Below are 26,904 nucleotides of genomic sequence, written 5' to 3' on the forward strand. Positions count from 1 at the left end.
TTTCTTTTTGTCATCCTTCGAAACAGAGACAGCAGGAACAATTTCTTGGAATTTTTTGGACAACCAAATTTTTTGACTCAAAATCAATAATAATACCTCTTGTGCAGGCTACCTTGTGCCTTCAATGAAATAATTTTGTAAAAAAAATAAATGGTGGCTCAGTGGTTAGCACTGCAGCCTTGCACGCTAGAGTCCTGGGTTCAAATCCTGCCAAGGACAACATCTGCAAGGAGTTTGTATGTTTGTGTGAGTTTCCTTCCACCCTCCAAAAGATGTACTGATAGGGAAAAAAAATTGCAATGGAACCCTAAATAGAAGTAAATAATATTGTACGCGTAGGGGAACGTGTTGTGAGTACCGTACGGTTTTATCATTGCCTTCGTAGCCTATACACAATCTATTTATACATCTGTAAATGTGGAGTCGGCCTCTATTCTGTACACATCTGCTTTCGTGCTGGACTAAACAATGTCAACATGAAAACAATTTCCGTGAAAGTCAACTTTGTGTTGCCTGCTATTTATAAGTTGATTATAATGTGGTCTTAGTTATCAGAGGGTTAATGAAATAGTTCCGCTGCTGAAAGGTTGTCCAGGAAAGGAGGCTGACATAGTTTAGGCTGGGCTCACGATTGCAGCATTGATAGTGTTATAGGAGGCTCCACAGCTGTCCTCTGACCACCTTACACTAGGCTTAATGCTCTTCTTTAGAAAAGGGAGAAGGTTTTCTTGTTCCTTTTAACTTCCCTTTAAGCTATACTATATATTGGTTACACTGACATCCTATAAATGGACCAAAGTAGCTGCTTAATAGGGCAGTTCAGATATATTTGGTCCTGTGGGGTGAGTGAGGAGGGCATTGATACCAGGCGATTGCATAGAATAAGGTCTTGTGAATGCCAATGATCCTGATATTTGGGGCTTTATCCTGTTTTCATGACTGTGGTGCCTATTTTTAGTCTCCTTTGCTATCACTGCATTGGCAATGGAGATGGAATTCCTTCATGAGTTCTGAATAGTATAGGGGATAGTACTAGTTAGGACTAGGTTCTCGTCATACCCCATAGTAACTACATAGGATCCCACTATTGTAGTAAAGAGAAAAGCAATAATCAACAAGGTCGAAATAACCCAAAGGGAAAAGGGGAAACAGAACAATAAACACAAGACAGGGGATAGACAAGACATGAGAGATACGAAGGATGGGCTGCAGGGGATGGCGAGAAGGCAGAGTCCCAGGGCGCCAGAGCAGAGCAACCTGAAACATGGAAGTCACGCAAAAAGCGAGGAGAACTCCGTGGACTACTGGAACACGATCCACGGCCGCCCGAGGGCTTCAAACTTGGACGGATCGGGAGAGTCTCCCCCTAAAATATTCCTTTTCTTTACTTACTAAACCACTGGCCCATAAGGACATGCTGATGGTTTCGTGTCCAAAATTTATGTGACAGATTAACTTTTTAAGAAAACTATTTTAGGGTCTACTTGACATGTTTTTATGGCGCCCAGGATGATATTCTACTCCATCGCTTTGTTGCTGTCTGGTCTCGTCTCGGAGATCTGTGGGTTGCTTGTTTAACTTAATGGGCAGTAAAATGTAGGCAGGGAATCAATTATTGCGACTTCAAAGAAAAAATCCAGTTTGATAAATCTATCTGTATAAACCACACTTCTGTCTACAGCACTCTACATCAGTGCCCCAAATCCGCAGCCATCATTTTAAGATTCCTTTCCCTGTTTTTCCCCCCATTTCCTTCTACGCTTTAACTTACTGCAAGTTAAACAAGGTTGGTGCTTGTGCTTCGGCTGCCAGGATTACGTCAGCGTACCAATTCCCCACAGAGTGCCAGGGAGAGCAACCTGCATGAAAGCCGCCTTTGTTCCAGGGAGGTGTGCTGGCTTTACATGAGGCTGCTCTCTGGACGTCTGTTTGTGAAACAATTTATTGGAACATGGTATGTGTGTGTGTGTAAGACGCTCCCAGAGATTGGATACACTTCGCTCCTTAACACCTTCCTTGCCAGTGGAACACAGCGAGCAATTAAAGATCAGTAGTACCAATATTTGAAAATTTGTTGCGAAGATTAAAATTAGAAAGTGTCAATCCCCTTAACTCATCCACATTATTACACATTTCCGCTCTTCTAATAACACGGAAAGTGTGAAAAGTAATGTGGTTCTTATGCAACAAGTGAAGAAAGCCGCTGCAGGTGCAAAAACTTTTATAGGGTTGGTAAATATTTTCTCAGAATATCTTACTGGATGGTAATGTAAGCTCCGAGATGAATCGATAGGGTTGTGAAAGTTGAGTTACCATGTAATGAACCAAGATAGAATTCAAGCAAAAGTTGGTTATCAGATGAGTTTGGCAAGACACTGTAAGGAGACTTGGCGATGCTCGGCACGTTTATAAACTTGCCGACCTCTCAACATTCAAGTATTGTCCGGTATTGAATCCTAATTCGGGATATTGTCTCCACCATCAAGAGGTTTGGTGCTTTCTAGAACTACACAGGTTAACTGGAACACTCCCTGCCGCAGGTGACATCAAAATCTTGGCATCCAAAAATATGGGCAGAGAATCCATGCCCCCTGCTTCTTCTGTGTCCTGTATAAACTAGCATGTTTTCTATTGTCCTCCTCCTGGCGGTATCGTTTGAAGATTAAGTTTTCCCTCCTCCCTTCCCATTACTTACAAATACACATCTCCCTCCCCTCCAGCTTGGCACTGATTTTGCTTCAGGGACCCTTGCCAGGAACTTAACGGGTTTACAGACTTGAGTTATTCCCCCCTCCTCCGTTGGCGTCTCTGCCCTTATTTATTTTATAACATATATAACTTTGAACATGTATGCTTGTGGTGTAAATGTGTGATCTGTTGTCGAAAGTCCTTAAATACACTTTACCCACTTAATGTATCACAGCCTTACAAGAGAGGTTGTATCACACGCATTAGAATGCACATCAAAGGGTATCATTAAGTTAAAATATTATCTTATACTTTTTGGGTACCTTTGTTTTGTATTGCTTTTTGTTTTGTGGTCACAATGTTCATGATGTTCCAGTGTTGGGCTCCTAATGTTCATTTTAATACTAGTACTTCTTAAGAACTGGCTTTCGTAGAATTCTAAAGTTGTAAGTTGCCTCGAAACAAGCAAAAGTTTTCATTTCGCCTTCTTAGATATGCATGCGTCTCACTGCAGCTCATGTTTTAAACAATATCTTTTATCATGTCCTCCCATAGAAAGGGAGTCTTGCGTTTCTTAAATAACCCAAGTGCCCCCTCTCTGGTTCTTCTTTTCAACAGAGCGTTCCTCTCACCGGCCTATACTGCAGGCAGGCCTCCCGGCCAACACAACCGCCTTTGTTGGAGGCGATGCAGAATTTGTTTGCAAGGTGTACAGTGATGCCCAACCCCATATTCGCTGGGTGAGATATGTAGAAAAGAATGGTAGCCGATACGGAGTAGATGGGATCCCATATATGAAGGTTTTGAAGGTAAGGATCTGTTACGCAACAAAAATATATATGTTGTTTTCTAGATATATTCGTGATTAATTCCAGTATAGTAATAGTCACTAGTGATGTAATATGTTTTGATAATACCAACAGTTGCAAAAATAACTAGGGTCAACCTATTGGTTGTTCATTTCTACTAGTGGAGAGTAAGGGCTAGTTCACACGGGGCCAAAGGGGTGGATTTTGACAGCGGAACCCACGTCATAATCTGACCCTTTAAAATGGATGGTCTATGGAGACCACTATAACTGCCGACAGCGGAAAAAAAGAAGCGAGCTGCCCTTTCTTCAGGCGGATTCCGTGGCTCGCTGAGCCATGGCTTCCGCCTGGCAGCCGCAACCTCCGGCGTTGGCCCATTCATTTGAGCCAACTCCGGGGTGGGGGAAGCCGCGACATCGTGGCAGGCGGGTTTTTATCATATTTTGACTTGGCTCCCCGAGTCAAAATATGGTCAAAACCCGCCCCCCATGTGAACGAGCCCTATGAAGTAGAGGAATTATCACTTACTGAAGACTTAAACATTGGTGGTCTGCCCTTTAGATTGGCCATCAGTGTTGAGTGGGTGTCTGAAACACAGTATTTAAGGAAGAATATTCTTAATTTATCATGAGTGACAATGACCATTGGTAGAAAACAACATCACATTAATTGTTAAGTCATCTCCTAGCTCCAGCGTTGCAGCCATCGTTAATGAACATGTTGCATATCACTCTATAAAATGTATGACATCGGTACCGCACCCTATAGTCAACAGCTCTATGTTTTTCTTCCTGTGTCACCTGAACGTGTTTAGCACTCAGGAATAAACAGTTCCAGTGCTGAGGTGCTGAATCTGTACAATGTGACAGAAGCAGATGCTGGCGAATATATTTGTACAGTCTCCAATTATATTGGAGAGGCCAACAAGTCAGCCTGGCTCACAGTGGTGAAGAAAGAACCAGGTAACGTCTCCTGCCGATGCACACGGGCTGCAAATGGGCTCTTGGTGCTTTTGGCGAAGGTGGCGTTTGACAAATAAATCTGGTGTCATGCCGTACTCAACTGCGGCCATGGAAAAATACCCATCGAGATAAAGGATTTCACAAAATAATCTTCTACTTTCCTCTAACATTTTTATACCCCGCATTAATTCCACTTTTGTTACCCATTCCTCCTTGTTTTTCTTCTTTGACATTCACTCACATTCAGAAAAGTGCAACCTATTAATTTACCAAGAACATAGACCTTCCATCACGGAGGTCATTGGTCCCCGTTAAAATAATAGGTTGTCCTATCATGAATGTTGGCCGAGTCCACTTCTCATGGACTCCATACATGTCCTGGAGATATGTCTTCCGAGCTGAACATCCAGCTACATTTGTATGCTTGTGGATAAGACTCAAGCCAGTCTGTAATAGTAAAGTACTTTTAACCCTTAACCTCTACTAAAATATGAAATCCTTATTCGTGGGTCAGATTTTTTCCATGTTCTATGATTGCGTTGCATGCATAAATGGTGGTAATTCCTGGTGAAGGGCAATGCGCAATAATCTGCAGTATATGTTTCATAATGTTTTCATGGTGGCTCTTGGTGTGTTGGGTCTTTTGGAGAAGGTCTCTGTGGAAAGTAAGGGAGAGCCTCAAAGGCTGACGTACCACTCCATGGCTTGAGACATCTCCTGAGCATTTTCCACGTGTTTCCTTTTCTCATGGGGCATTGCTTTTCTTTTCTTTTTTTTGCCATCCTTCTCTTCCAGGCTGCCGGTGTTAACATTACAGATGAAGAGATAGAAGTCTTGTATGTCAGAAATGTATCTTTTGAGGATGCTGGGGAATATACTTGTATAGCTGGAAATTCCATTGGGATTTCTCAACACTCTGCCTGGTTGACGGTTCTGCCAGGTATTATCCTACTGTCTTGGGTTTCTGTCCTTCACTCTTTAGTTGCTGGGGTGAGCCTTGAACATAGCTCCTGTCCAAGGGAACCAATATAAATCGTCCAAGAAAAAAATTAGTTATACATATTATATTCTTTGTGATCCTGTCGAAATCCTGTCGAAAAGGTGTAATGAGTCTCCATCTTGTGTTGGAGATAAACCCTTCTAAAATAGAACTTTTATCACTAAAGTTGGGAGTGACTATGGAGCCATGTTACAAGGTTAACCTCTGCATCTACTCTACTAGTCCCTAAATTGCATAGCATGGTCTCTTTATGCAGTTGGGGGCAAGATGTTTTCTGACTGTTGTGTTTTAACCCCTTTAGCTAAGAAAGGGTTTGATCCACAATGGCCAAAACATCTCTGGTGTACAGGTCTCTCCCTTTTCTTACTGTCCAGTCTCTTAAGACTTTTCATTCTGTTTTTTTTTTTCTTTTTTTCTTTTCCTGCTGCTATTTTACTTTGGGGGACAGACAGCTACTTGAAATAGAAAGGTAATGTCCCCCATTACAACGCTAGTTACCTTCTGATCGTCTGCCGGACGAAGTCTGTGATGTGGAGGAATGTGTGAGTAAAACTGTGTGATTTGTAGTCAGTTCCTATGATCAGATAGGGCCATAATTTCCATGATAATTTTAATATATATATTTTTAGCTGTTTTTAATTGAGTAAACCTAGGATTAAATACTTAAATGTACCCCGTTTAGTTCAGAATTCCGGAGTCTTTCATAGGTTCATGATCTAGTTGCTTTCCTGTCGAAACCATAGGCTGATGTCAAATCAGGTCAAGGTATAATGAGTCACCATCTTGTGTTGCCCGCTGTTGGGCATCCTCTTTGCCAGAAGTAGCAATGCGTGAATGCACTGTGCTCACAAAACAGCCATCGCTTAATGTCTAGGTTTCCGGATGCAGAGATCAGGTGTTCATGCTGTGCTTGTAGTGTTTGTGGTCTGCACTGTGCTTCAGAATGGGAAATATTTGCTTAGCTTGAGATACTTTGGTTATTTCTTAAGGGAAATTAAAGTTAGTTTTTGGGATTTTTTTTCATTAGTCAGTCTTAATTCGTTACTCTGTTTGAGATTAGGTGTTGAATGTTGGTGCGTCTGAGTCTTTATAATGGTGAGTATTGACTATTTGAGCTCCCTTGCCTACCGTAGCTCACTTGCCCACCCTACATCATTTTGCAGGTATAGAACCTACCGAGGAGGTCAGCTCTTTGCCGTACTACATGGAAATTGGAATATACATTGGGGGAACCTTTTTTATCCTTGGCTTTATTGCAATTTGCCTTATATTCCACTATCTCAATGGAGCCAAGAAGAAGAAGACTTTGATTGGGCCTCCTGTAGTCCATAAACTCAGCAAGCGAATTCCTCTACACCGCCAGGTAACAGAAAGTAGATAAAGAGTTCAAAAAACCTTATGCGCCGACCAGCAGCCACCATGTGCAGTTACATAAGACGTAGTGTCCATTCACTTTTCTAGATCTCCATTACACAGGGCGTCTTGTATTGTTATGTAGAGTCACCAATTGAATTACGTTTCCAAATTTTCTCTTATTTTACCTAACTGGCTAAAAATTATATCAATGCAACATATTCAGTCCTTCTACCTTTAGTCCATAGTGCATACAAGGTTAATATTGGGGCACCCAGGGCTGGGACGATGGGGTGACTACGCAGTCATAAGGGAGAGCCACCAAGTATATTTTGCCTTGTATGTGTAGTCAGTTGAACACTGTACTTATGACTGATAACGCTATATGTAGTGGGAAACAGGGTAGTAGGGAGCTTAGAGCACGTCCCTTACACCAAAGGGAATAACTAGTGAAATACATTTCCTGCTGTATATATACTTTTCCATTGAGAAACTCTATCAATGACAGTGAGGAATATTCTGATACCCCTGCCAGGGGCACCTTACTCTAGAAAGGTGCAACACTATAAAAGGCAATGCCCCTATTATTATTAGAATTATCATTACGAGGACGGGCAATAATAATTTAGAGATAGGACATATATGAATAGTACCCTAATCTCTTCAGGGTGGCATGGATCCTAGATGATTCAACAAATGCAAATGGAAGCACCTGGCATGGCGACCAGCCGTCGGCAAAGTTTACGTGCCAGGTGCTTCCATTCATTTCTATGGGAGCGTGCTGTTCGGAACGGCTGATCCGAACAGTGTTCACTCATCTCTGTTTATTATTTAGCGATTTTTGTACTTAATGATTTTAATACATTTTTAGAATTCTGTTCCTATAATGTTATGCAACACATGGCAAATAACTTTTACTCCCATATCGGCAGGATGTGTTTAGATGGGCCTGACACACTGGTATTATGGTCATGCCCAGTAATCCCGTCATGGTGGGTAGATGAACTTTCCCTTGTGCAAATGAACCAATAGAAAGTAATTCCTTACATTTGACTGAGATGGACCTCTTATACCTTCTGAATACTATGAATGTCCCAACCACAGAAGCCTAATGGACAGTTTTGGGCAATATGAAGTTCCATTTCCAGCCACGTTTTTCGCCCTGCTGCATGTCTTCCTGGATAACATTAAATGCATTGTCAAGCCCCTTCCTACTTTTTAGCAAAAGTTACAACGTAGCAAACTCTGTAACACTCACTTTAGTGATATCCCATTGATATCCTTCTATGTTGCAGCTTTAGTGCCACTGTTTCTGTATACTAACCTCCAGCAATGTTATATAGACACATACGTGTGATCGCTGCAGCATTGACTTCAGTGTTGGGCTGCAGTGATCACATGTCCATATCAAATCGTAATGATTGGAAGCCAAGAGACCTGGGAACTGGCGATAGGAGATATGCAAGGCAAGTATAAATCAGTTTATTATTTTTCACTTTGGTAAGTTTTCGCTTAAAAAAAAACGTGATGGGTCTGGACAACCCCTCTAAGTGCGGTCAAAGTTGAAGTTGCCCTTCTTGCATAAGGAATGTTGTAATGTGCAGCATAACTGCAGAACTTTGGTTTCAGATATCCCTCTGAACTAATTTTCCATCATCCAAATGGTATTTTTTTTCTTTAAAGGGCAGCTGTAACAGGTAATCTTGATATGAGTTGGAAAATACCACATGTAACACACACCGGTTACACCAAGCAGACAGCAAAGAAATGACAAGACACTATAATATAATACATTGAAAACCCAAACAATTATTCCATGACCTTCACGAAGATGGGAGAAATGGGAGCAATAGTGATGGTGCAACAAATGAAAAGATAAAAAACATTGTACACGAGACAAAAACTGAAAAATTAATCTGTTAGGTTATTACATATCTGTAGAATATATCATAACACTGTTATTGGTGAGGGTCTTCAACCTGAGATGAACATCAAGGAACGTGACAGCACAGCAGTTGACCAGGAACATCATAGAGAAACCCTGCGATTTGGTCAGGGTCTTGATGACTGTCAACCAATAAAATATCTGAACAACCACCGTGAGAATACGCCTTTACATATTCTAACAACCACTTTGCATTATGGGAACTATTTTTTTTTTTTTTTTTTGGGGGGGGGGGCATACATTCATTTAAGAAACCTATCGTCTCCCCCTTGTTACACACATCTACTCTCTAAAGTTTAGTTTGCACATGGACGGCTGCCTTGAGATTACCCTTTGTTCTGTTGTCATAGGACACCTATCACAGACATATTTCTACTTGCAGGTGTCGGCAGATTCCAGCTCTTCTATGAGTTCTACAACTCCACTGGTGAGGATCACAACGCGGCTCCTGTCCAGTGCGGACACTGTGCTTCTACCAAACGTGTCGGAGTATGAACTTCCTCAAGATCCCAAGTGGGAATTCCCAAGAGACAAGTATGTTTTACACCATAGTCTTTGTTTTCTTCCTGCAGGTTGATTTTTTTTATTTTTTTTTTGCCGACTTTGTAACTTGTTCTTTATTTTTTATTTTATAATTTTTTTTAAATATTATTTTTTGACAGCCATATTGATGGTGGTTTTGCCATATATAAATATTAGGGTGTGTTCACACAGAGGAATTTTCCACGGATTTGGGGGCGGATTTTGCTCCTGAATCTGGAGCAGATTTCTCCCAGAATCCGCCTCCCATTGTTTTCAATAGGAGGCAGAGATCGCAGCATGACGTGGAAAAAAGAAGCGTCCTGCTCGATCTTGCTGCGGATTCCGCAGCGGATTCAGCCATGGGGTCTGTGGCTCAAGACATCCTCCTGATTAGGCCCATTTATACTGCATCGGCTAGCCCGCACGAGAATACCAGCGCCGGAAAATGAAGAGGAATTTCCTCTTCATTTTCCGCCGTGTGAACAAACTCTTAGACTTTCTTTAAATCTTGTATGGAGAATTATCAGCACTGCTTATAAACTTAATCCCAGTACCTTGGGGATAAAATTCTACATTTTCCAAATATGTCTGTTATTCAGCTTCGGAGCCCCAATCAAGTAAATAAACCATTTTATTGTCCTGGCTTCAGCCTCAGCTCTAAATTCCCAGGAAAAGCCCTGCTCCCTCATTTGCATAGGGCTAAAACATTTACATGAGAATGGGGCTACAAAGCTGAATGGTAGAGGCATATCTGGAAACTGTAGAATCAACTTTACAAGTTACTGGAATTAGATTTATAACAAATTTACTGTTGTCAGACTCCCTTTATGCTGTTTCAGCCCCATAAAAGTATTTAAAGAAAGCCTTCCACACGCCCTTATGGACTGGTATTTAGTGTCCCAAATCACCCTGTTTTAAAGCCATTGGTGACCTTTACAATTATCTAGAGATGAGTTGGATATGTCTTTTCGGACTCCTCTCTGGTGCTGCCAGTACCTGTGCAGTTCTTCAGTGAAGCCAGGGTGTGTACTTCTCATTATTTAGTGAGGGCTTGTATGACCGGACAATTTGGGACACTGGATTTTTTGTGTCCCCGTGGCGGCACGGCCTTGCAGTGCTGGGGTACTGGGTTCGAATCCAACCAAGGACAACATCTCCAAGGAGTTTCTACTGTATTTTCTCCCCATGTTTGTGTGGGTTTCCTCCTACACTCCAAGGACATTAATGATGGGGTAAAGGGAAAAAAAATAAATAAAAATTTGTGTCCCTTTCAAGCAAATTAAATATGGATTTAAATGAGAAAAATAATTATCTTTTCAAATGCCTTGGAGATGGTTCCCTGGTGACTTTTTTTTAATTTTTCATGTTTTTTATGCTATTGAAACGATGATGTGTCCTCTTTGCATATGACTATCCAAAATGGTGTTGTCGCCCCCACCACCAGTGAGTGTTCTGGTTTGGTCATATATTGATGTGACAAGTCGTCATCTCTTTAGTAGCATAATGAAAGACTAGAAGATGGCCAAGAACTATGAAGATTTGAAAGGTTACTGCAACTTTTTGATAAATAATAAGGGTACCAAAAATCCTCTTTAAATCTCTATAAAACACACATCGATACCTACAATACAGTACAGCATCAATATCATTGACCTAATAATTTTTTGCCCCTCTTACATTGCCACGGATGACATTTTGAAGTTCTTGGATAAAATAGTTAATGATATTTTGGAAATCTTTTAAGAAACATTTTTTATCTTACCGATATTACAGATTTTAGATATTCTATCAATTTCGATTGCTTTTTTGGGATATTTTATCACCACACCTAAATGTATTACAATTTTTCTCCTCTACTTTTTAGACTGACGTTGGGTAAACCCCTTGGTGAGGGCTGTTTTGGCCAAGTAGTCATGGCTGAGGCTCTTGGGATTGACAAAGACCGGCCCAAGGAATCTGTGACTGTTGCTGTGAAGATGCTGAAAGGTAAAAGGGAGGGGGTGATGCGTTTTTTTCTTTTCTTTCCCCTCTCAGTGGGGGATACCAGGTCACATTCCTGACCCTACAGATAAATCAGCACCTCTGACAGTATTGCTGCCCCTCTCTGTGAGTTAAAGACAGCAGCTATGGAAAGACGTGTTATTTACAGCCTCTCTCCTTTCAATTATGCAATCCTTTATGCCAACATGCCTACGTGTGATCCCCGAGTCCAGTGAATGCCTTTTTTCCATTAAATCCTGTCTGAAAGTGATTTTTATTTATTTTTTTTTTGCCCTGTCCCTCCTCAAACCTTTTAAAAGTTTACTACCTAGCTGAATGGACTCTTATCTACATCACATAAAATCTGACACGGTGGGGCCTCATAAGTGAAAGTTTAGAACACATTTTTGACCATTTTTTGGAATTTCAAAAAGTTATGTTTTTCAATTGTGGCCAAATAGTACCCACTTTGACTCTACTTTTACAAACTGACATACATGGGGGAAAATGGCTCCAAATTATGGAAATAGTTGACAAATATGCCCCACAGCCAGAGGCGTAACGTGAACCTTCTGGGCTCCATTGCAAATTGTGAAATGGGAAACCTACCCACCTTGTACCATTTAGAATAGTAGTATATTTCATGTGGGAGAGGGATCTTTGAGGCCCCCTCAGGGTCCAAGGCCTGGTAGCAACTGCTACTGCTGCAGTCCCATAGCTACACCCCTGAATACAACAGGTAATCCACTATAAGGGTAAGTTCACACGATGTAACGTGCCGCGTGATGTGGCATGTATACGGCGTGTGAGACTTTGAACGCCGTAAAAGCTCCCATTGATTTCAATGGGAGCCTGGATCGTATATGCGTATATGCCGCGTAATACGATCCAGGCTCCCATTGAAATCAATGGGAGCTTTTACGGCGCACAAAGTCTCACATGCCGTATACGTCCCACATCACACGGCACGTTACTCCATGTGAATGGACCCTTATGGAGTAAAATTCACCAAAAATGTGCACATGTATTGATAGATGTTTGCCGTTGGCACACCAGTGATAAGATGGCATTTTATGGAGTGAATTGTGCCAACTTTATTAAAAAGCTATACATATATTTGATGCATTTTGGAATCTACATCTGAAATGAGTAGATGTAATTTTTTGCCCAAATTTGAAGTATTTTCTAGATTTACTACTAAAAACTGCTTCTAGTAAATTGCACCCACTTTTCACATAGGTTTAAAATTTTGGCAAGTGAAGTGCAAAATTATGTTTTTCAACAATTTTTGGTGACACTTATGCCAAAAACTTCTTAATAAATGTGTTATTCAGGTAGATCATGCACTAAACATTAAATGCCACGTGTAAGGGTGCATTCACATAGAGTAACGTGCCGCGTGACTTGGCACGTATACGCCGTGTGAGATTTTGAGCGCCGTATACGGTCCCATTGATTTCAATGGGAGTTTGTCTCGTATACGCCGTGTTATTTTGTGGCCGTGATTTTGCGGCCGCAAAATCACGGCCACAAAATAACGCGGCGTATACGATCCAGGCGCTCAAAATTTCACACGGCGTATACGTGCCAGGTCACGTGGCACGTTACTCTGTGTCAATGCACCCTAAAACTTTGCAACATTTGCTTCAATATAGAAATGGCAGAGATGCATAACCCCAGGTAGAGGTTGGAAGTGGCCACTCTTACATTAAAAATACCAGAGCTCTGACCGGATGGGAAAATGATCCTTTGTGGACAGCACCTAAAAAGAGGTTGGCCAGGAATTTCCCTGCAGTTCAGCTCCCTTTAACTTCAGTGGGAGCTGAGTTACGGAACTGGATCAAATGCTTCCCACTCTTTGCTGTGTATAGTACAGGCATTGGAAGTGGTCCCAAATAGCTTCTATGTGCCACTGGGGTAAAGACAGTACCCCCATACAATTAAGACCCTCCAATTTGCAGGCTTTTTCGACTTTGTTCTTACACATGCAGGCGCCTTTATACTCACAAGTTATTGAAGAAGACTTGTCACTAAGTAGAAAATACTGAAGACCATTTTCATTCTTGGCATTTGCCTGAACAATTTGGTGTTTTTATTTTTAAAATCCATCCACCCATTCAAAAGATATGGCCCCTGGAAGATTCTATATAAAGTTATAAAGTAGCTGTGATTCTCTATGTGGGCGGGATCTTTTATTAGATAAATACATAAGGTTACCGCCCACTTGGAGAATCACAGCTAGTTTATATAGAATCTTCCAGGGGCCATATCTTTTATGGGTGGACGTATTTTCAAAAAAAAAAAACCCACCAAATTGTTCAGGGGAACAGCAAGAATCAAATGAGGTTGGTATTTAGTCATTTTTACATGGTGACAGATCTTCTTTAAAAGGCATATTATATACAGTCATCTGCATTTTGGATATCAAATCATAGTATGCATTTACTTCTAGAGCATAGGTAAAGGTGATATTAAAAAAGCTTTCATCTACAAGATGATACAACTATATATATAATATATGACATATAGAAATATTAAAAGTATATGTATACTTACATACCTATATTATCCCGTATAGATGATGCTACTGAGAAAGACCTGACAGACCTGGTCTCTGAGATGGAGATGATGAAGATGATTGGCAAGCATAAGAACATCATAAACTTGCTGGGTGCATGCACACAAGGAGGTAAGTGGCTTTTAGCAACAGAAGGTCTTTAATTTTGTCTGTAGTAAATGAAAGGACCTGCTGCAGGTCATTATTTAGGCCGGGTCACTACTAGGTGAAAGAGAAAGAACGCCCTGCAGGACATAACAGAAGGAGTGCACCCTTTAATGACCATCTGGTGTAAACTCTCTAAATACATGTAGCTTTTGGAAAGCAATGGTGACTCCTGCGCCTTTCAGTTTTACCTCCGTCCTGTTATTAGCATACAATGTAATTGGTGAGTTTAGCGCCTGTCTGCCCTTTTCAAGTACACAGTAGGTACTTGTTAGTGAGCTCCTCCGTTATTAGGCACCTTGCGCCCGGCTTAAATGGCACTTGAAATGTTGTGTGCGTGTACATGTAACATCCTTACTGAACATCGCTATGTCTTTGCAGGTACTTTGTATGTAATTGTAGAATATGCTGCTAAAGGGAACCTGCGAGAGTACCTCCGAGCCCGCCGACCGGTTGAGATGGAATACTCATACGACATTAATAGGGTACCTGGAGAGCAGATGACTTTCAAAGACCTGGTATCCTGCACCTATCAGCTGGCCAGGGGCATGGAATACTTGGCGTCACAGAAGGTATAATAAAGGGAGATAACTGCATTGGGCGTACTCTCTTTTCATGGCTCCTCAGTTTTGTAATAGAAGACTGCTGGCAGAGTACGGTTATTACTTTAATAATGTGTAATTGAGATCTGTCTTGTTAAGCAAACTATATATCTTTGCACTTGCTATAATAAATGAGTGGTGTCTCCGAACTAGATACAAAGGATATTTTATACTAAAAGGTTTATTCGCATCTCTTTACATGTTCTATTAGTTACAATGACACCATCTTAGGATCGGATAGGAGTGGCGTATTGATGTCTAATTCTGCCATGTTTGGTAATTTTTCCAAAGTGTATTCACCGGGATCTTGCTGCTAGGAACGTGCTGGTTACGGAGAGCAATGTCATGAAGATTGCTGATTTTGGTCTGGCCAGAGATGTCAACAATATAGATTATTATAAGAAAACAACAAATGTAAGTGTTATAAGACGGTAAGAATGGTTCTTCATGGGTTCTTCTATCTAAAGGTGGAACTTTAGGCTTCGTTCACTCCGCTGTTAAGTTAGCCATGACTAGTATGCCTAAGACCTAACACTCAAAACGTACAAGAGGTAGCAGGAGGCCATATTATGTGGATTGGATACAGGATTATTTTTAGATTAGTTTAGATCTATCCTTCTGCCATGACTGGTAGAATGGATTCCATTGACTTATCTTAGGGTCTTGGTAGCAATTGGTATCAAGGCGCAGACTGCATGGTTCAAACAGTGGTCCGGAGTTATGATGTTATGGCCAAGCATTCCCATTTCTGCTCCATATGACTCTTTTGGGGTCCCCTCAGCAGTTGGCTCACGTAGATCTAGTATATAACTGCAGTGCTGCTTCAGATATGAAAGTTGCGGAAATGGACAAAGTCTAAGCTTAAAATATACAGAACGTAGCTTCTGTTGTGTGTCAGATCACATCTGAAATTGGCTTATTCCTCAGCCCTGTGCCCTTTTATAACTGGTATTCTGTGGTGTTATTAAATTGTATTCCTTCTCTTTATCCAGGGCCGGCTTCCTGTAAAATGGATGGCACCAGAAGCACTTTTTGATCGGGTTTACACTCATCAGAGTGATGTGTAAGTAGTGACTAGATAAGCTCTTGTCCATCTGCTAGACCTAGACCCATGGTTGTCTCACTCCCTCGTGGTTATCAATAGCAGTCACAGACTGTGGAAGAAATAACATGAATAATAAAAAATTAAAAAATATAATTTGTAATTCAAAATGTAAAATTTTGAATTTTTGGATTGGAAGTACCAAGTTATGTGATTTTTACCGGATGAATAATTTTTGGAAAAAAGTCTTAGAATTGCAGAAAATAACAAAGCAAGTCATACTCTTCTCTCCGATATGCCTGTTCCTAAATTTCTTGGTTCCCTGGTGGTCTCTACATCCTCATCACTCTGACCACTCAGCCAATCAGAGGCCATAATTAGCCAAGTTACTGTCGAGGAACCTGTGACTAGAGACTGGTGGGGGACTCAAGAAATATCTGCTCATAGATACCTCACTACTCCTGGACCGGTTTTATGATTTTACACCATTCTCGGCCTTTTCAGTTTCAAAAATTCAATTGTAATTCTTATATCCTTATTAAAGAATATAAGGTGCCTCATATCCTTTGAGAGGATATGAGGCACCTCAACTGTACAGACGCTTGATACCCAGTATATTTGCCCCTGTTCCCTACAAAATAAGTACATTGAGTGGTTAAAATTCGTTTGTAAAATGGACCCTGGTATAAAGGAATTTCTTTTTCCAAAGGTAATTATTATCATGAACGATGTTTGTTTTAATGAAGTTTCTTCTCCTTCTATCCATAGCTGGTCATTTGGTGTTTTAATGTGGGAAATTTTTACCCTGGGAGGTTCTCCATATCCTGGAATTCCTGTTGAGGAACTCTTCAAGCTACTGAAAGAGGGTCATCGCATGGACAAGCCAGGCAATTGCACCAATGAACTGTAAGTGTGATGAGAAACGGCTAGGGGTTTTTTGATTCAGTAATTTATCATTAAGTTCCTGTTTCATGTGACGCACGTTGGTGACAAATTATGGTAAAATATATCTCTGTCTGACACCTGGTTCTTGGCACCATTAATGCATCTGACTTTTTTTTGTTGATCCTTTTATGTAAGTAATAACTTAAAATATGCTAGTCTGAAGTAATGGTTACTTCTTCTTTTCCATCCAATGACCTCATTCGAGAGCAGGTGCCTTTGGATGTGTCATGGATTGTGTGCCAAGCATCCAAGGTGCCATCTCTCTTGGAGGGGAAGGGACACATAGCCACTTATAAAACCTATGTGCCATTTTTAACAGGGTCTAGTAAAGTAAAACGTGTCGTAGTCAACTCCTCTATTAACTAAATAATGATAACTAGAGATGAGCGAGTAGTATTCAATCGAGTAGGTATTTGATCGAATACTACAGCATTCAAAATACTCGTACTCGATCAAGTACCACTCGCTATTCGAATGGAAAAGTTCGATGCAGAACCAGCATTGATTGGCTGAATGCTATACAGTCGGCCAATCAACGCTGGTTCTTCTCCTACCTTTAGAAGTCTTCTCCGTGCAGCTTCCCCGCGGCGTCTTCCGGCTCTGAATTCACTCTGCCAGGCATCGGGCCTCGGCAGAGCCGACTGCGCATGCTCGCTTGTAGTGTGGGCATGCGCAGTCGGCTCTGCCCAGGCCCGATGCCTGGCAGAGTGAATTCAGAGCCGGAAGATGCCGCGGGGACGCTGCACGGAGAAGACTTCTTGGAGGATCCAGCCTGACCCTCACTCGTGGACTTGGTAAGTATAATTTGATCGAATGTTGCCTACCCCTGAAACGAGCATTTTCCCCCCATAGACTATAATAGGGTTCGATATTCGATTCGAGTAGTCGAACATTGAGGGGCTACTCGAAACGAATATTGAATCTCGAACATTTTACTGTTCGCTCATCTCTAATGATAACGTAATACAGTCCTATGAAAAAGTTTGGGCACCCCTGTTAATCTTAATCATTTTTAGTTCTAAATATTTTGGTATTTGCAACAGCCATTTCAGTTTGATATATCTAATAACTGATGGACACAGTAATATTTCAGGATTGAAATGAGGTTTATTGTACTAACAGAAAATGTGCAATATGCATTAAACCAAAATTTGACCAGTGCAAAAGTATGGGCACCTCAACAGAAAAGTGACATTAATATTTAGTAGATCCTCCTTTTGCAAAGATAACAGCCTCTAGTCGCTTCCTGTAGCTTTTAATCAGTTCCTGGATCCTGGATAAAGGTATTTTGGACAAACAATTCAAGTTCAGTTAAGTTAGATGGTCGCCGAGCATGGACAGCCCGCTTCAAATCATCCCACAGATGTTCAATGATATTCAGGTCTGGGGACTGGGATGGCCATTCCAGAACATTGTAATTGTTCCTCTGCATGAATGCCTGAGGATTTGGAGCGGTGTTTTGGATCATTGTCTTGCTGAAATATCCATCCCCGGCGTAACTTCAACTTCGTCACTGATTCTTGAACATTATTCTCAAGAATCTGCTGATACTGAGTGGAATCCATGTGACTCTCAACTTTAACAAGATTCCCGATGCCGGCATTGGCCACACAGCCCCAAAGCATGATGGAACCTCCACCAAATTTTACAGTGGGTAGCATGTGTTTTTCTTGGAATGCTGTTTCTTTTTGGACGCCATGCATAACGCCTTTTTTTTATAACCAAACAACTCAATTTTTGTTTCCAAAATGAAGCTGCCTTGTCCAAATGTGCTTTTTCATACCTCAGGCAACTCTATTTGTGGCGTACGTGCAGAAACGGCTTCTTTCTCATCACTCTCCCATACAGCTTCTATTTGTGCACAGTGCGCTGTATAGTTGACCGATGCACAGTGACACCATCTGCAGCAAGATGATGCTGCAGCTCTTTGGAGGTGGTCTGTGGATTGTCCTTGACTGTTCTCACCATTCTTCTTCTCTGCCTTTCTGATATTTTTCTTGGCCTGCCACTTCTGGGCTTAACAAGAACTGTCCCTGTGGTCTTCCATTTCCTTACTATGTTCCTCACAGTGGAAACTGACAGGTTAAATCTCTGAGACAACGTTTTGTATCCTTCCCCTGAACAACTATGTTGAACAATCTTTGTTTTCAGATCATTTGAGAGCGGGCTGTCCATGTTCGGCGACCATCAAACTTAACTGAACTTGAATTGTTTTGTAGAAAGAAATGGTCCAAAATACCTTCATCCAGGGTCCAGGAACTGATTAAAAGCTACAGGAAGCGACTAGAGGCTGTTATCTTTGCAAAAGGAGGATGTACTAAATATTAATGTCACTTTTCTGTTGAGGTGCCCATATTTTTGCACCGGTCAAATTTTGGTTTAATGCATATTGCGCATTTTCTGTTAGTACAATAAACCTCATTTCAATTCTGAAATATTACTGTGTCCATCAGTTATTAGATATATCAAACTGAAATGGCTGTTGCAAACACCAAAATATTTAGAACTAAAAATGATTAAGATTAATAGGGGTGCCCAAACTTTTTCATAGGACTGTATATAGTTACATTTAGCTGTAAGGCTATATGTTGTAGTTCTCAGAACCATGACTACATGGGTTAATTCCTCAGCACTCAGAATACACAATAATACATGGTCTTATAATTTAGAAGTCACACTCTTACATGTGTATTGTTTTGTGCCCTGTTTTATGACATTATTGGCGAAAGGGGAAGCAGACTTCATTTCGGTGCTAAGATAATTTTATGAGCCTTCTAGATTACACTCCGCCTTTGCTGGTAGAGTCTCAGACACATGTCTGCCTACATAACACACATAGACTCTATTACTTTTGTATTCAGTTTCATGTTGGATAGAAAATCCAGGCAAGAAGTCCTTAAACATTTCCCCATGTGGTTAAGAGAAGTTTCTTTTTATCTCTTCGGCTGCCAGTCCGTCTTCTAGTAAATCATCCTGATTAATGGCGGTTGTTAAGCCTGAACCCACAGTTACATCTGTTAGATCTGTCTTGCTTGTATATCATTTTACTAAAGCATGTTGGCTCAATGATTAGCTTATCCTAATATATTGCCATCCATGGCACATGCAAATAATTTATTGGTCTAAGAGTATAGACTATAACCTTGTGGACTGCGTGGTGTCTGACTCCCAAATCTCACAATGGTGCTTGCTCGCTTTACTTTGCAGGTACATGATGATGAGAGACTGTTGGCACGCCATCCCTTCACATAGGCCTACTTTCAAGCAGCTGGTGGAAGACTTGGACCGAATACTCACGTTAACCAGCAATGAGGTTAGTAGTAAGGAGATGTTTGCTAGTGTTGATCTCAAGAATCCAGTATCTTAATCTCATTCTCTTCACCTCTTTTACAGGAGTACCTCGACCTCAGCGCCCCCTTGGAACAATATTCTCCAAGTTTTCCTGACTCATCATGTTCTGCTTCTTCATCTGGTGATGATTCTGTCTTTTCCCCTGACCCCATGCCACATGAACCCTGCCTTCCCAAATTCCAAAATGCAAATGGCACCGTAAATACATGAGGCACCTTGCGTTCTGCAGTCAAGCTCTAAAGAGCACTGCCAATAGCACTGACTTATTCTGCAGAACGCCTACGAATGTGGACCTTTCCGTGAAAGTGGACACACGTGTTTGGATAAGAGAACACAGGGCAGAACCCGCTGTTTTTCACTTGCAAGTCTGTGGGCAAGCAACAGCTGGTAAGAAGCGTGAACCGCCAAGTGGATAATGAATGCAAAGAGACGGTAGGACGAATGTGCCTGGTCCGCGTCGGGAAGCTACATCAGGCATGGCCAAGCCAGCTAAATAAAGACTCAAGGCTGATACACTTATTTTCTTGCCTTTCTTGTTAATTTTGTAATATTCTGAGAAAATATATTCCAGCACCCCTAGTCCCTTCCATCCTTCACCAGAGCACATATGCAGCATTTTCGCTGTTGGATATAAATGTAAATATATTCAAAATATGTATAAATATATAAATATATATTATATTTACAATGAATTATTTTTTGTATTGATTAAAAAAACTAATAAAAAGAGCAAAGAAAGCCTTCTGTGCTGGTCAGGAGTCCCTAGTTGTTTTTTTTTGGGTTTTTTTATATATTTTTTTTTTGGCCAGACTCCTTTCTAGCACAGAATGGCTTTTTGGGATTCTGAATTCCTCTTTTTTATTTTTTTTTCTATTAAGTATTGAACAACAAAATTTGTCCCCCTTAAAAACAACGGGTGGATGTTCTAAAAATGTAAGTAAAACAGGGTCAGCTTTTTATATTTCCCTTTTAGGCTCTAAGACCCTTTCAGAGATCTAAAGACTTTGTGCCAGTGGTTGATATGGCGTAAAAAAAAACCCCAACCCAACTATGCTGAATATTATGAGATCTAAAGATAAAAGGCCTTATTGTAATAAAAGATTTATATGATATTTATGCTATAAATAGAAAGGAATGGAACTTTCTTTAAAGAAAAAAAAGTCTATTTGTTTCTTTTCAATGCAAATAAATTGTACTTTGTTAATAATGGTGGAAAAGACCAAGGATATGTTGAGTTTGTAAATAACCAGTTCCCGTTGCTACTCTATGATTTTAGTTTTTACCGAATTTCTACCACTTTTTTCTGTGAATGGAAATGGGAGGAAAACTAGACCTTTAGACTGTGATAACACATTAATTGTATCATCCATTCTTATGAATCAACCATTTTTTAATGTACACGTAAGCAATGCTGTACAGAGGGTACATAGCCTTAAGTCATGAAGACCTTTCCACTGGTACGGAAGCCCGTTGGTGGACCGTAGACCACATGTGAGGCTACTGATGTCAGAATTTTGTTGTCAAACTCACTTCTCTGAGAAATGTATGAAATAAAGTTCATATGAAAAAACTTGTTTTGCTCGTGAGAACAAGCCGATGTGATAATTTCATCTTCGTTTTAAGGGTCTTTCAACATGTTCTGCTTGAGCAAGTTCCTTAACCTCCAAAATTTTTTTTGCAAATGGCTAGATCGATAGCTGTGACTCCCATCCTCTTACAAAGGCTGATGACGCACATGTTTTAATGAGTGTCCATTTAATTCTTTTTCATTCTTGGATCTTTTTGGTGCCATCAAAGACTAAGGAATCATCAAAAGTAAACTTATATATATAGTTGTGTTGGCTAACCCATTTGTCAAGTGATCTTTTCTTTTAGGGTGGTGCCACACGATATATCTGAATGCAGCTATAGCCACGTTCAGTCTCCTTACCACAGGTTCAACCATATAAAGGACCGTACAAAGTCACAAATAGCCAATGTATATAAAAAAGTTTTCCATATATTTTATTTATCAAAATTGTTAAAAATTAATTGTGATCAGCAGATGTAGATGGAACAATAGCAATTACATGGATATATACCAAAACGCAAACAACGGACCAGACTTATAAATATAAAGTGGATACTATATAATAGTCAGAACACACAGAAAAGTTAATAATCGGGATGACATAAGGTAAGTATATTGCAAAAAGGCATCTAATGAATGTATAAATATCTTTTTAAATGACATAAATTCAGATGCCATATGCAGAGGGTTCTCCAAACATATGTAAAGCAATCATGATATATTCCTAACATATGCAGGCAAAAGATGCAGTCAAAAGTTTCAACCACTATAATATGGCTTGATTTGAGTAACCAATTGACTACACTAAGGTGTGTGTAAATGCCAACACCTTACTAATACTAAACAAATCCAAAAACGCCACACATGTTAAGTAGTGGAGAAACCATTCAGAAGTTACAATCCCTATATCAGTTAGATCCCATTACCTGTGGTCATATTAAAGCCGTGTCCGTGCTGCTAGTGTCAAACCCTATGGGCCGAACGCCTCGACGCGTTTCGCCTGGTGTCAGGCTTCCTCCTTACCACAGGTTGCCGCATGAGAAACTTCAATTCATTTGATCTGTATTTCATTATGGGCCATTCAGTAACAATAACATGGAAATTGGGAAAGGTGGTGGCAACTGGCTCCCAGTTACTGCAGGTACATGATCTCGTGCCACTACTAACTCAGTAAATATGTGCCAGCACATCCTTAAAGAGTTATGTGCCAACCACCCAGGTATACAGTCAGTGGATGGTTGGCAAGAAGTATAACATGGCCCAATGGTTTGATGTGTAAAAAGCCAATGTACAGGAGCACAGAATATAGAATAGAACCGAACTCCATACATATTGGGGTCTAAGCAATATTAAATGGATTGATATGAGATGGCAATAACCATAAACCTTACCTAACTTTTGGCACAACACTGCCAGTATCTCTCAGGACTTCTATAATGATGCTAGTCCAGAGGCTTCATTGCTTTTTTTTTTTTTACCTACCAAAGGAATGGATACAGAAGACCACCATTGACAGTCCTCCCTTTACAGCACCATCATGTTAGATCATTTGCTTTGGCTAAAAAAATATCCACCAAAAACGGCATGCATCCTTAAAAAAGTTATCCAGGATTAGAAAACATGACTTTCTTCTTCTTCTCAAGAAGTGACATCACATTCATTGGTCACCTGGTCATGCTGCAGCTTAGCCCTATTCAATTGCATGAGACTGATCTGCTGTATGGCCTTGTGACCAATGGATGTGATATCGCGAGAAGAAGATAGCAGCCATGTTATCTAATCCTGGATAAATCCTTAAAAGGAAATCCAAGCAGGAGAATTTGGGACACTAAACCACCGGTGTGTCCTCAGGGGTTTAGTGTCTTAAATGTGACTATGGTAATAAAAGTAATCAAAGTAATTTCTGGGACTCCTGAAACATCACCAATGAAGCTGGGGCAGTATAGTGCATGAACTGGAAGCTAAAATGTAGGGCTTGGGCTTTAGTAGAGAAAAGGACAACCATGGGGAGCACCACATGGGTCTATTGAATATGGTTTTACCACCCTCATGGGTCCTTAGAAGTATATGTTGTCATACATCTCACCTTGTTTTAAGCATACCAGTGCCATGCCACAGGTATTGTCCATGGACACCTCCTTTAATATGGCATGGCACAAAAGTTTGGTCAGATATATCATTTCAGCTTTATATGGACCCTATATGTATACTAAGATTGACGTTTGTTTTAAGGTGTAAACTTGGCAATTTCCCCAGTTTCCTAGAAGCAATCTGAATTTACCATTCATGCTTTTCACTGTCCAAGCCCACCAAGGAATAAACCAAATTAACCCATTCAGTCTCTCAAGTCAGCAGGGAATTTTCAATGAACCCTTCAAGATTTTCAAAATTATTTATTTAAAAAAGTAAAAAATCAGCTTTACTGTTCTTGTTGCCTAAAGTCTCATGTATAAAAAACAGCCCTGCCTATGATGTAAATGGAAGGCTCACATGGTGGAACGTTGTCCATTGTCTACAAGTTGCAAACGTAGTGGAGTGTATTGGCTAACATTGCTATGTCAGACACAAGGGTCTATAGTTTACCCCCCTGACCACTTTTTAAGATGGCTTGGCCTTCCAGATTAACTATCTGGTGATGCCAAAAAACTATTGAGTTATGGTATATCAGAAATCTATGGTGTAGATGCAAATTGTGGTGTGTGGGACCTCTTCATGTATCTCAAAATTCTTAAGAAGTCAGAGCCCCATAATAATTTGGGTAGATCCAACTCCAGCTGGGGACTGGCATAGGAAATGCTGGTCTTCATAAACTAAAGACTAAATGCAGAATATACTCGATAGGTCTCAGAAACACGAGTCTCACTTTGAAGTTTTCTTATAGTATTACCAGAATAAACTTTTCATCTATCGTTTGGCTGCTCTGCCCAGATATCTTCTACTGTAATGGAGAAAGTTTTTGTAAGACGTTCGATTCAAGTGTTGGCTCTGTTCCTTGATTGTATTTCTCTGCACTGTATAGCTAGATGGTGATGCAAGCCCTAAGCTTATTTGTTCAGACTTTATCTATTGTTCTGGATTGAGCCTCTCCCTCCCTACAGACCGAGCACGTTTACTCCCTGCAACTCACAAGACAAGAGAAGAAAATGAGGATTTATGGAATGGCTTCTAGGTTTCTGCAGGGAGGGAGAGCGGGCCGCTTGTCTAGACACGCTCACCTGGCAGGCTGACTAGTACTCTGCTCAATCCAATGTGAAACTATTTGTGAAATCAACAAGTAAAGGTATGTGTCTCTCCTCTGCTTTGCTTAAAGGGGTTTACCACTGTTATAAATCACTTTAAGAGACCGTTTTTATATCTTTCTGTTTTTAATAATGATGGAGCGTCCATTCCATACGAATGTCTACACCCTCTAGCATTGTCAGCCATGCAGTGAGAGGGTGTGAGTCAGGCTAGTGTAGTACAGAACTTGACTTATACTGTATTTACATTTAGACACCCAATGGACCCATCCCATTAGGTCTGTTGGGCTCCATATGTGACTGCTGTTATAGTGATCTGCCTATTCGTTGTTCTAGTCCTTTGATGGACCAGAACAATGAATAGACCAACGCTAACATGAACCTAGCATTACCAAACACAGCCTTGAACACTGTATAGTGGCTGTGATTGGGTTTGCAGCTCAGCCCCATTCACTTGAACATGACTGAGCTGCAAACAGGCCATGTGAGAGATCACTCCATTACCTTTTTGTAGGCCTCTAGGCACCAAGCCTAGTTTGTCACTTGCCTGGCACTATCACTGCCCCTGCCATAAAGGCAACAAGTCCCAAATTCTCTGCCCCCTGTTTTTTGGCTTATCTCAGGCCAGCTATACTTAGGCGTGATGCTAAGCTCCTTTTCTATAGTAACCCCACTAAGCAACGCTCTGTACCATTTTACTGCCCCATATGAGCGTCGAGCCTTGCCTGGGCCTGTGCTTTTACTGGATGTTGTGACCAGCAACACTGACCAAACTACATCTACTGGTGGTCAGTCTGGGTCGTCCAGAGCCATGTGTACATCTCCTCTTGTGACCACTACTCCTAATACAATAACAAGGTCAGGAAGGCCTAGAAGATGGGCAACTTATTGAAGTGACCATCCTACTTCTCTCAGTTCAAAGATGCACCCCTCTCAGTCTCCCAACTGGGCAAAATGTCTTCAAGTGCATCGTACAGGCATGTCTATTTGTCAACCAAAATGTAGACTACCCAGAAGTAGCCTCCAAGAGCCTTTTTATAGGCCAGTGGGGCAACACTTTTGCACCCTTTTGTGACAAGACCCAGTATCTTGTCAGACCACTTCATTTACGTATCTACCTGAGTTATCCAGCAATCCAACATGTCTATTTGGGTGTATTATTTTTTTTGTTAATAGGCGTAGCTCTCCAATTTCATATGGAAGTCTTTTCTGTCAGATTTTGTCCGCCTTTGACGTAAGAATAAATTGTTCCATCAGACTCCAGATGTATTGTACAGTTTATTGTATCTAGGGGAAAACATCCCGGTGCGCATATAATTCCATGAAGCCTCTAGTAGTCGGACAGACTCCATACACAGGCACGTACAGGAGCCAAAAACGTGTATCCTGTTTTGCCCCAAGTATTCCCTTCTATGAAAGAAGTCCTCAAAGAAACACACATGTCCAAGTCTTCATTACTATAAAGTAGCATGTGATAATCCTGGTAATAAATCAAAAATTACAAGTCAATAGATTAATAGCGTTTCCTTTTTCCTGTTGTATATTATAATCAATGTTGATCTTTTTGCCAAAGCTGATGCCAAGTTGTACCTCCACATGCCCACCGGGCACAGAAGAATTCCCGTATTCCAGGGTTCGCATTTCCTGCCTTGAGGTTTCTTCCTGCTGCATCTCACGGACTTGATAATGCTGTCAGGCGAAGGAAATGGAAGGAGCTTTGTGCTGAAGACAGTTACTTTTTTTTTGGTCTACAGATTCTGTATTGTATTCCAGTCCCTCGGATGAATACCATACCGAGCGGCACAGTTGGTCATTTGTTAAATGCCCACCAGGTGTGTTGGGACCAGAGAAAGGGAGAAGTAATTAGTAGGAGAGACTGTCTGCCCTAAGAATGCCGGCTATGCCATTTTTATTTTCTTATTTTACATTACAAATACAGATCATCCTTGGGAAAATATTACTCCTGGCACTTTGCCTGGTCACTACCTGCATGTGCTTGCTCCTATCAATCACATGGAGGCAGAGAGAGAAGAACCTGGCTTAACCCCAGTCTCTGCTCGAGAGCTGAAACGCGTTGGAACATGGAATTTAAGCAAATTCTTTTTAGACTTTATTCACCAAGGAAAGTACAAGTGATATGAGCTACTATGTTATTTCAGGTGCAAGGCAGAGCT

At 40.8% G+C, this 26,904-nt stretch overlaps 1 protein-coding gene across 4 annotated transcripts in view; it reads left to right on the top strand.

Annotated features, from left to right (window-relative positions):
* FGFR2 (fibroblast growth factor receptor 2) overlaps positions 1-20,664 on the top strand; it is a 64,301-nt gene extending 43,637 nt beyond the window's left edge. For 2 of the 4 annotated variants that reach the window (XM_075257497.1, XM_075257500.1), the window contains 12 exons: positions 3,307-3,497; positions 4,312-4,459; positions 6,623-6,822; positions 9,140-9,291; positions 11,144-11,265; positions 13,838-13,948; positions 14,363-14,553; positions 14,875-14,997; positions 15,576-15,646; positions 16,394-16,531; positions 19,778-19,883; positions 19,964-20,664. In XM_075257497.1, the coding sequence (XP_075113598.1) occupies positions 3,307-3,497; positions 4,312-4,459; positions 6,623-6,822; positions 9,140-9,291; positions 11,144-11,265; positions 13,838-13,948; positions 14,363-14,553; positions 14,875-14,997; positions 15,576-15,646; positions 16,394-16,531; positions 19,778-19,883; positions 19,964-20,131 (1,721 nt within the window). In that variant the 3' untranslated portion in view covers positions 20,132-20,664. Of the gene's footprint in view, positions 1-3,306; positions 3,498-4,311; positions 4,460-5,254; positions 5,400-6,622; positions 6,823-9,139; positions 9,292-11,143; positions 11,266-13,837; positions 13,949-14,362; positions 14,554-14,874; positions 14,998-15,575; positions 15,647-16,393; positions 16,532-19,777; positions 19,884-19,963 lie in introns of all 4 variants that reach the window. The other 2 variants (XM_075257499.1, XM_075257501.1) reach the window with 1 other exon arrangement.
* The last annotated feature ends 6,240 nt before the right edge of the window (positions 20,665-26,904 follow it).

Source organism: Leptodactylus fuscus, chromosome 10 (genome assembly GCF_031893055.1).
Source record: "Leptodactylus fuscus isolate aLepFus1 chromosome 10, aLepFus1.hap2, whole genome shotgun sequence".
Taxonomy (NCBI): domain Eukaryota; kingdom Metazoa; phylum Chordata; class Amphibia; order Anura; family Leptodactylidae; genus Leptodactylus; species Leptodactylus fuscus.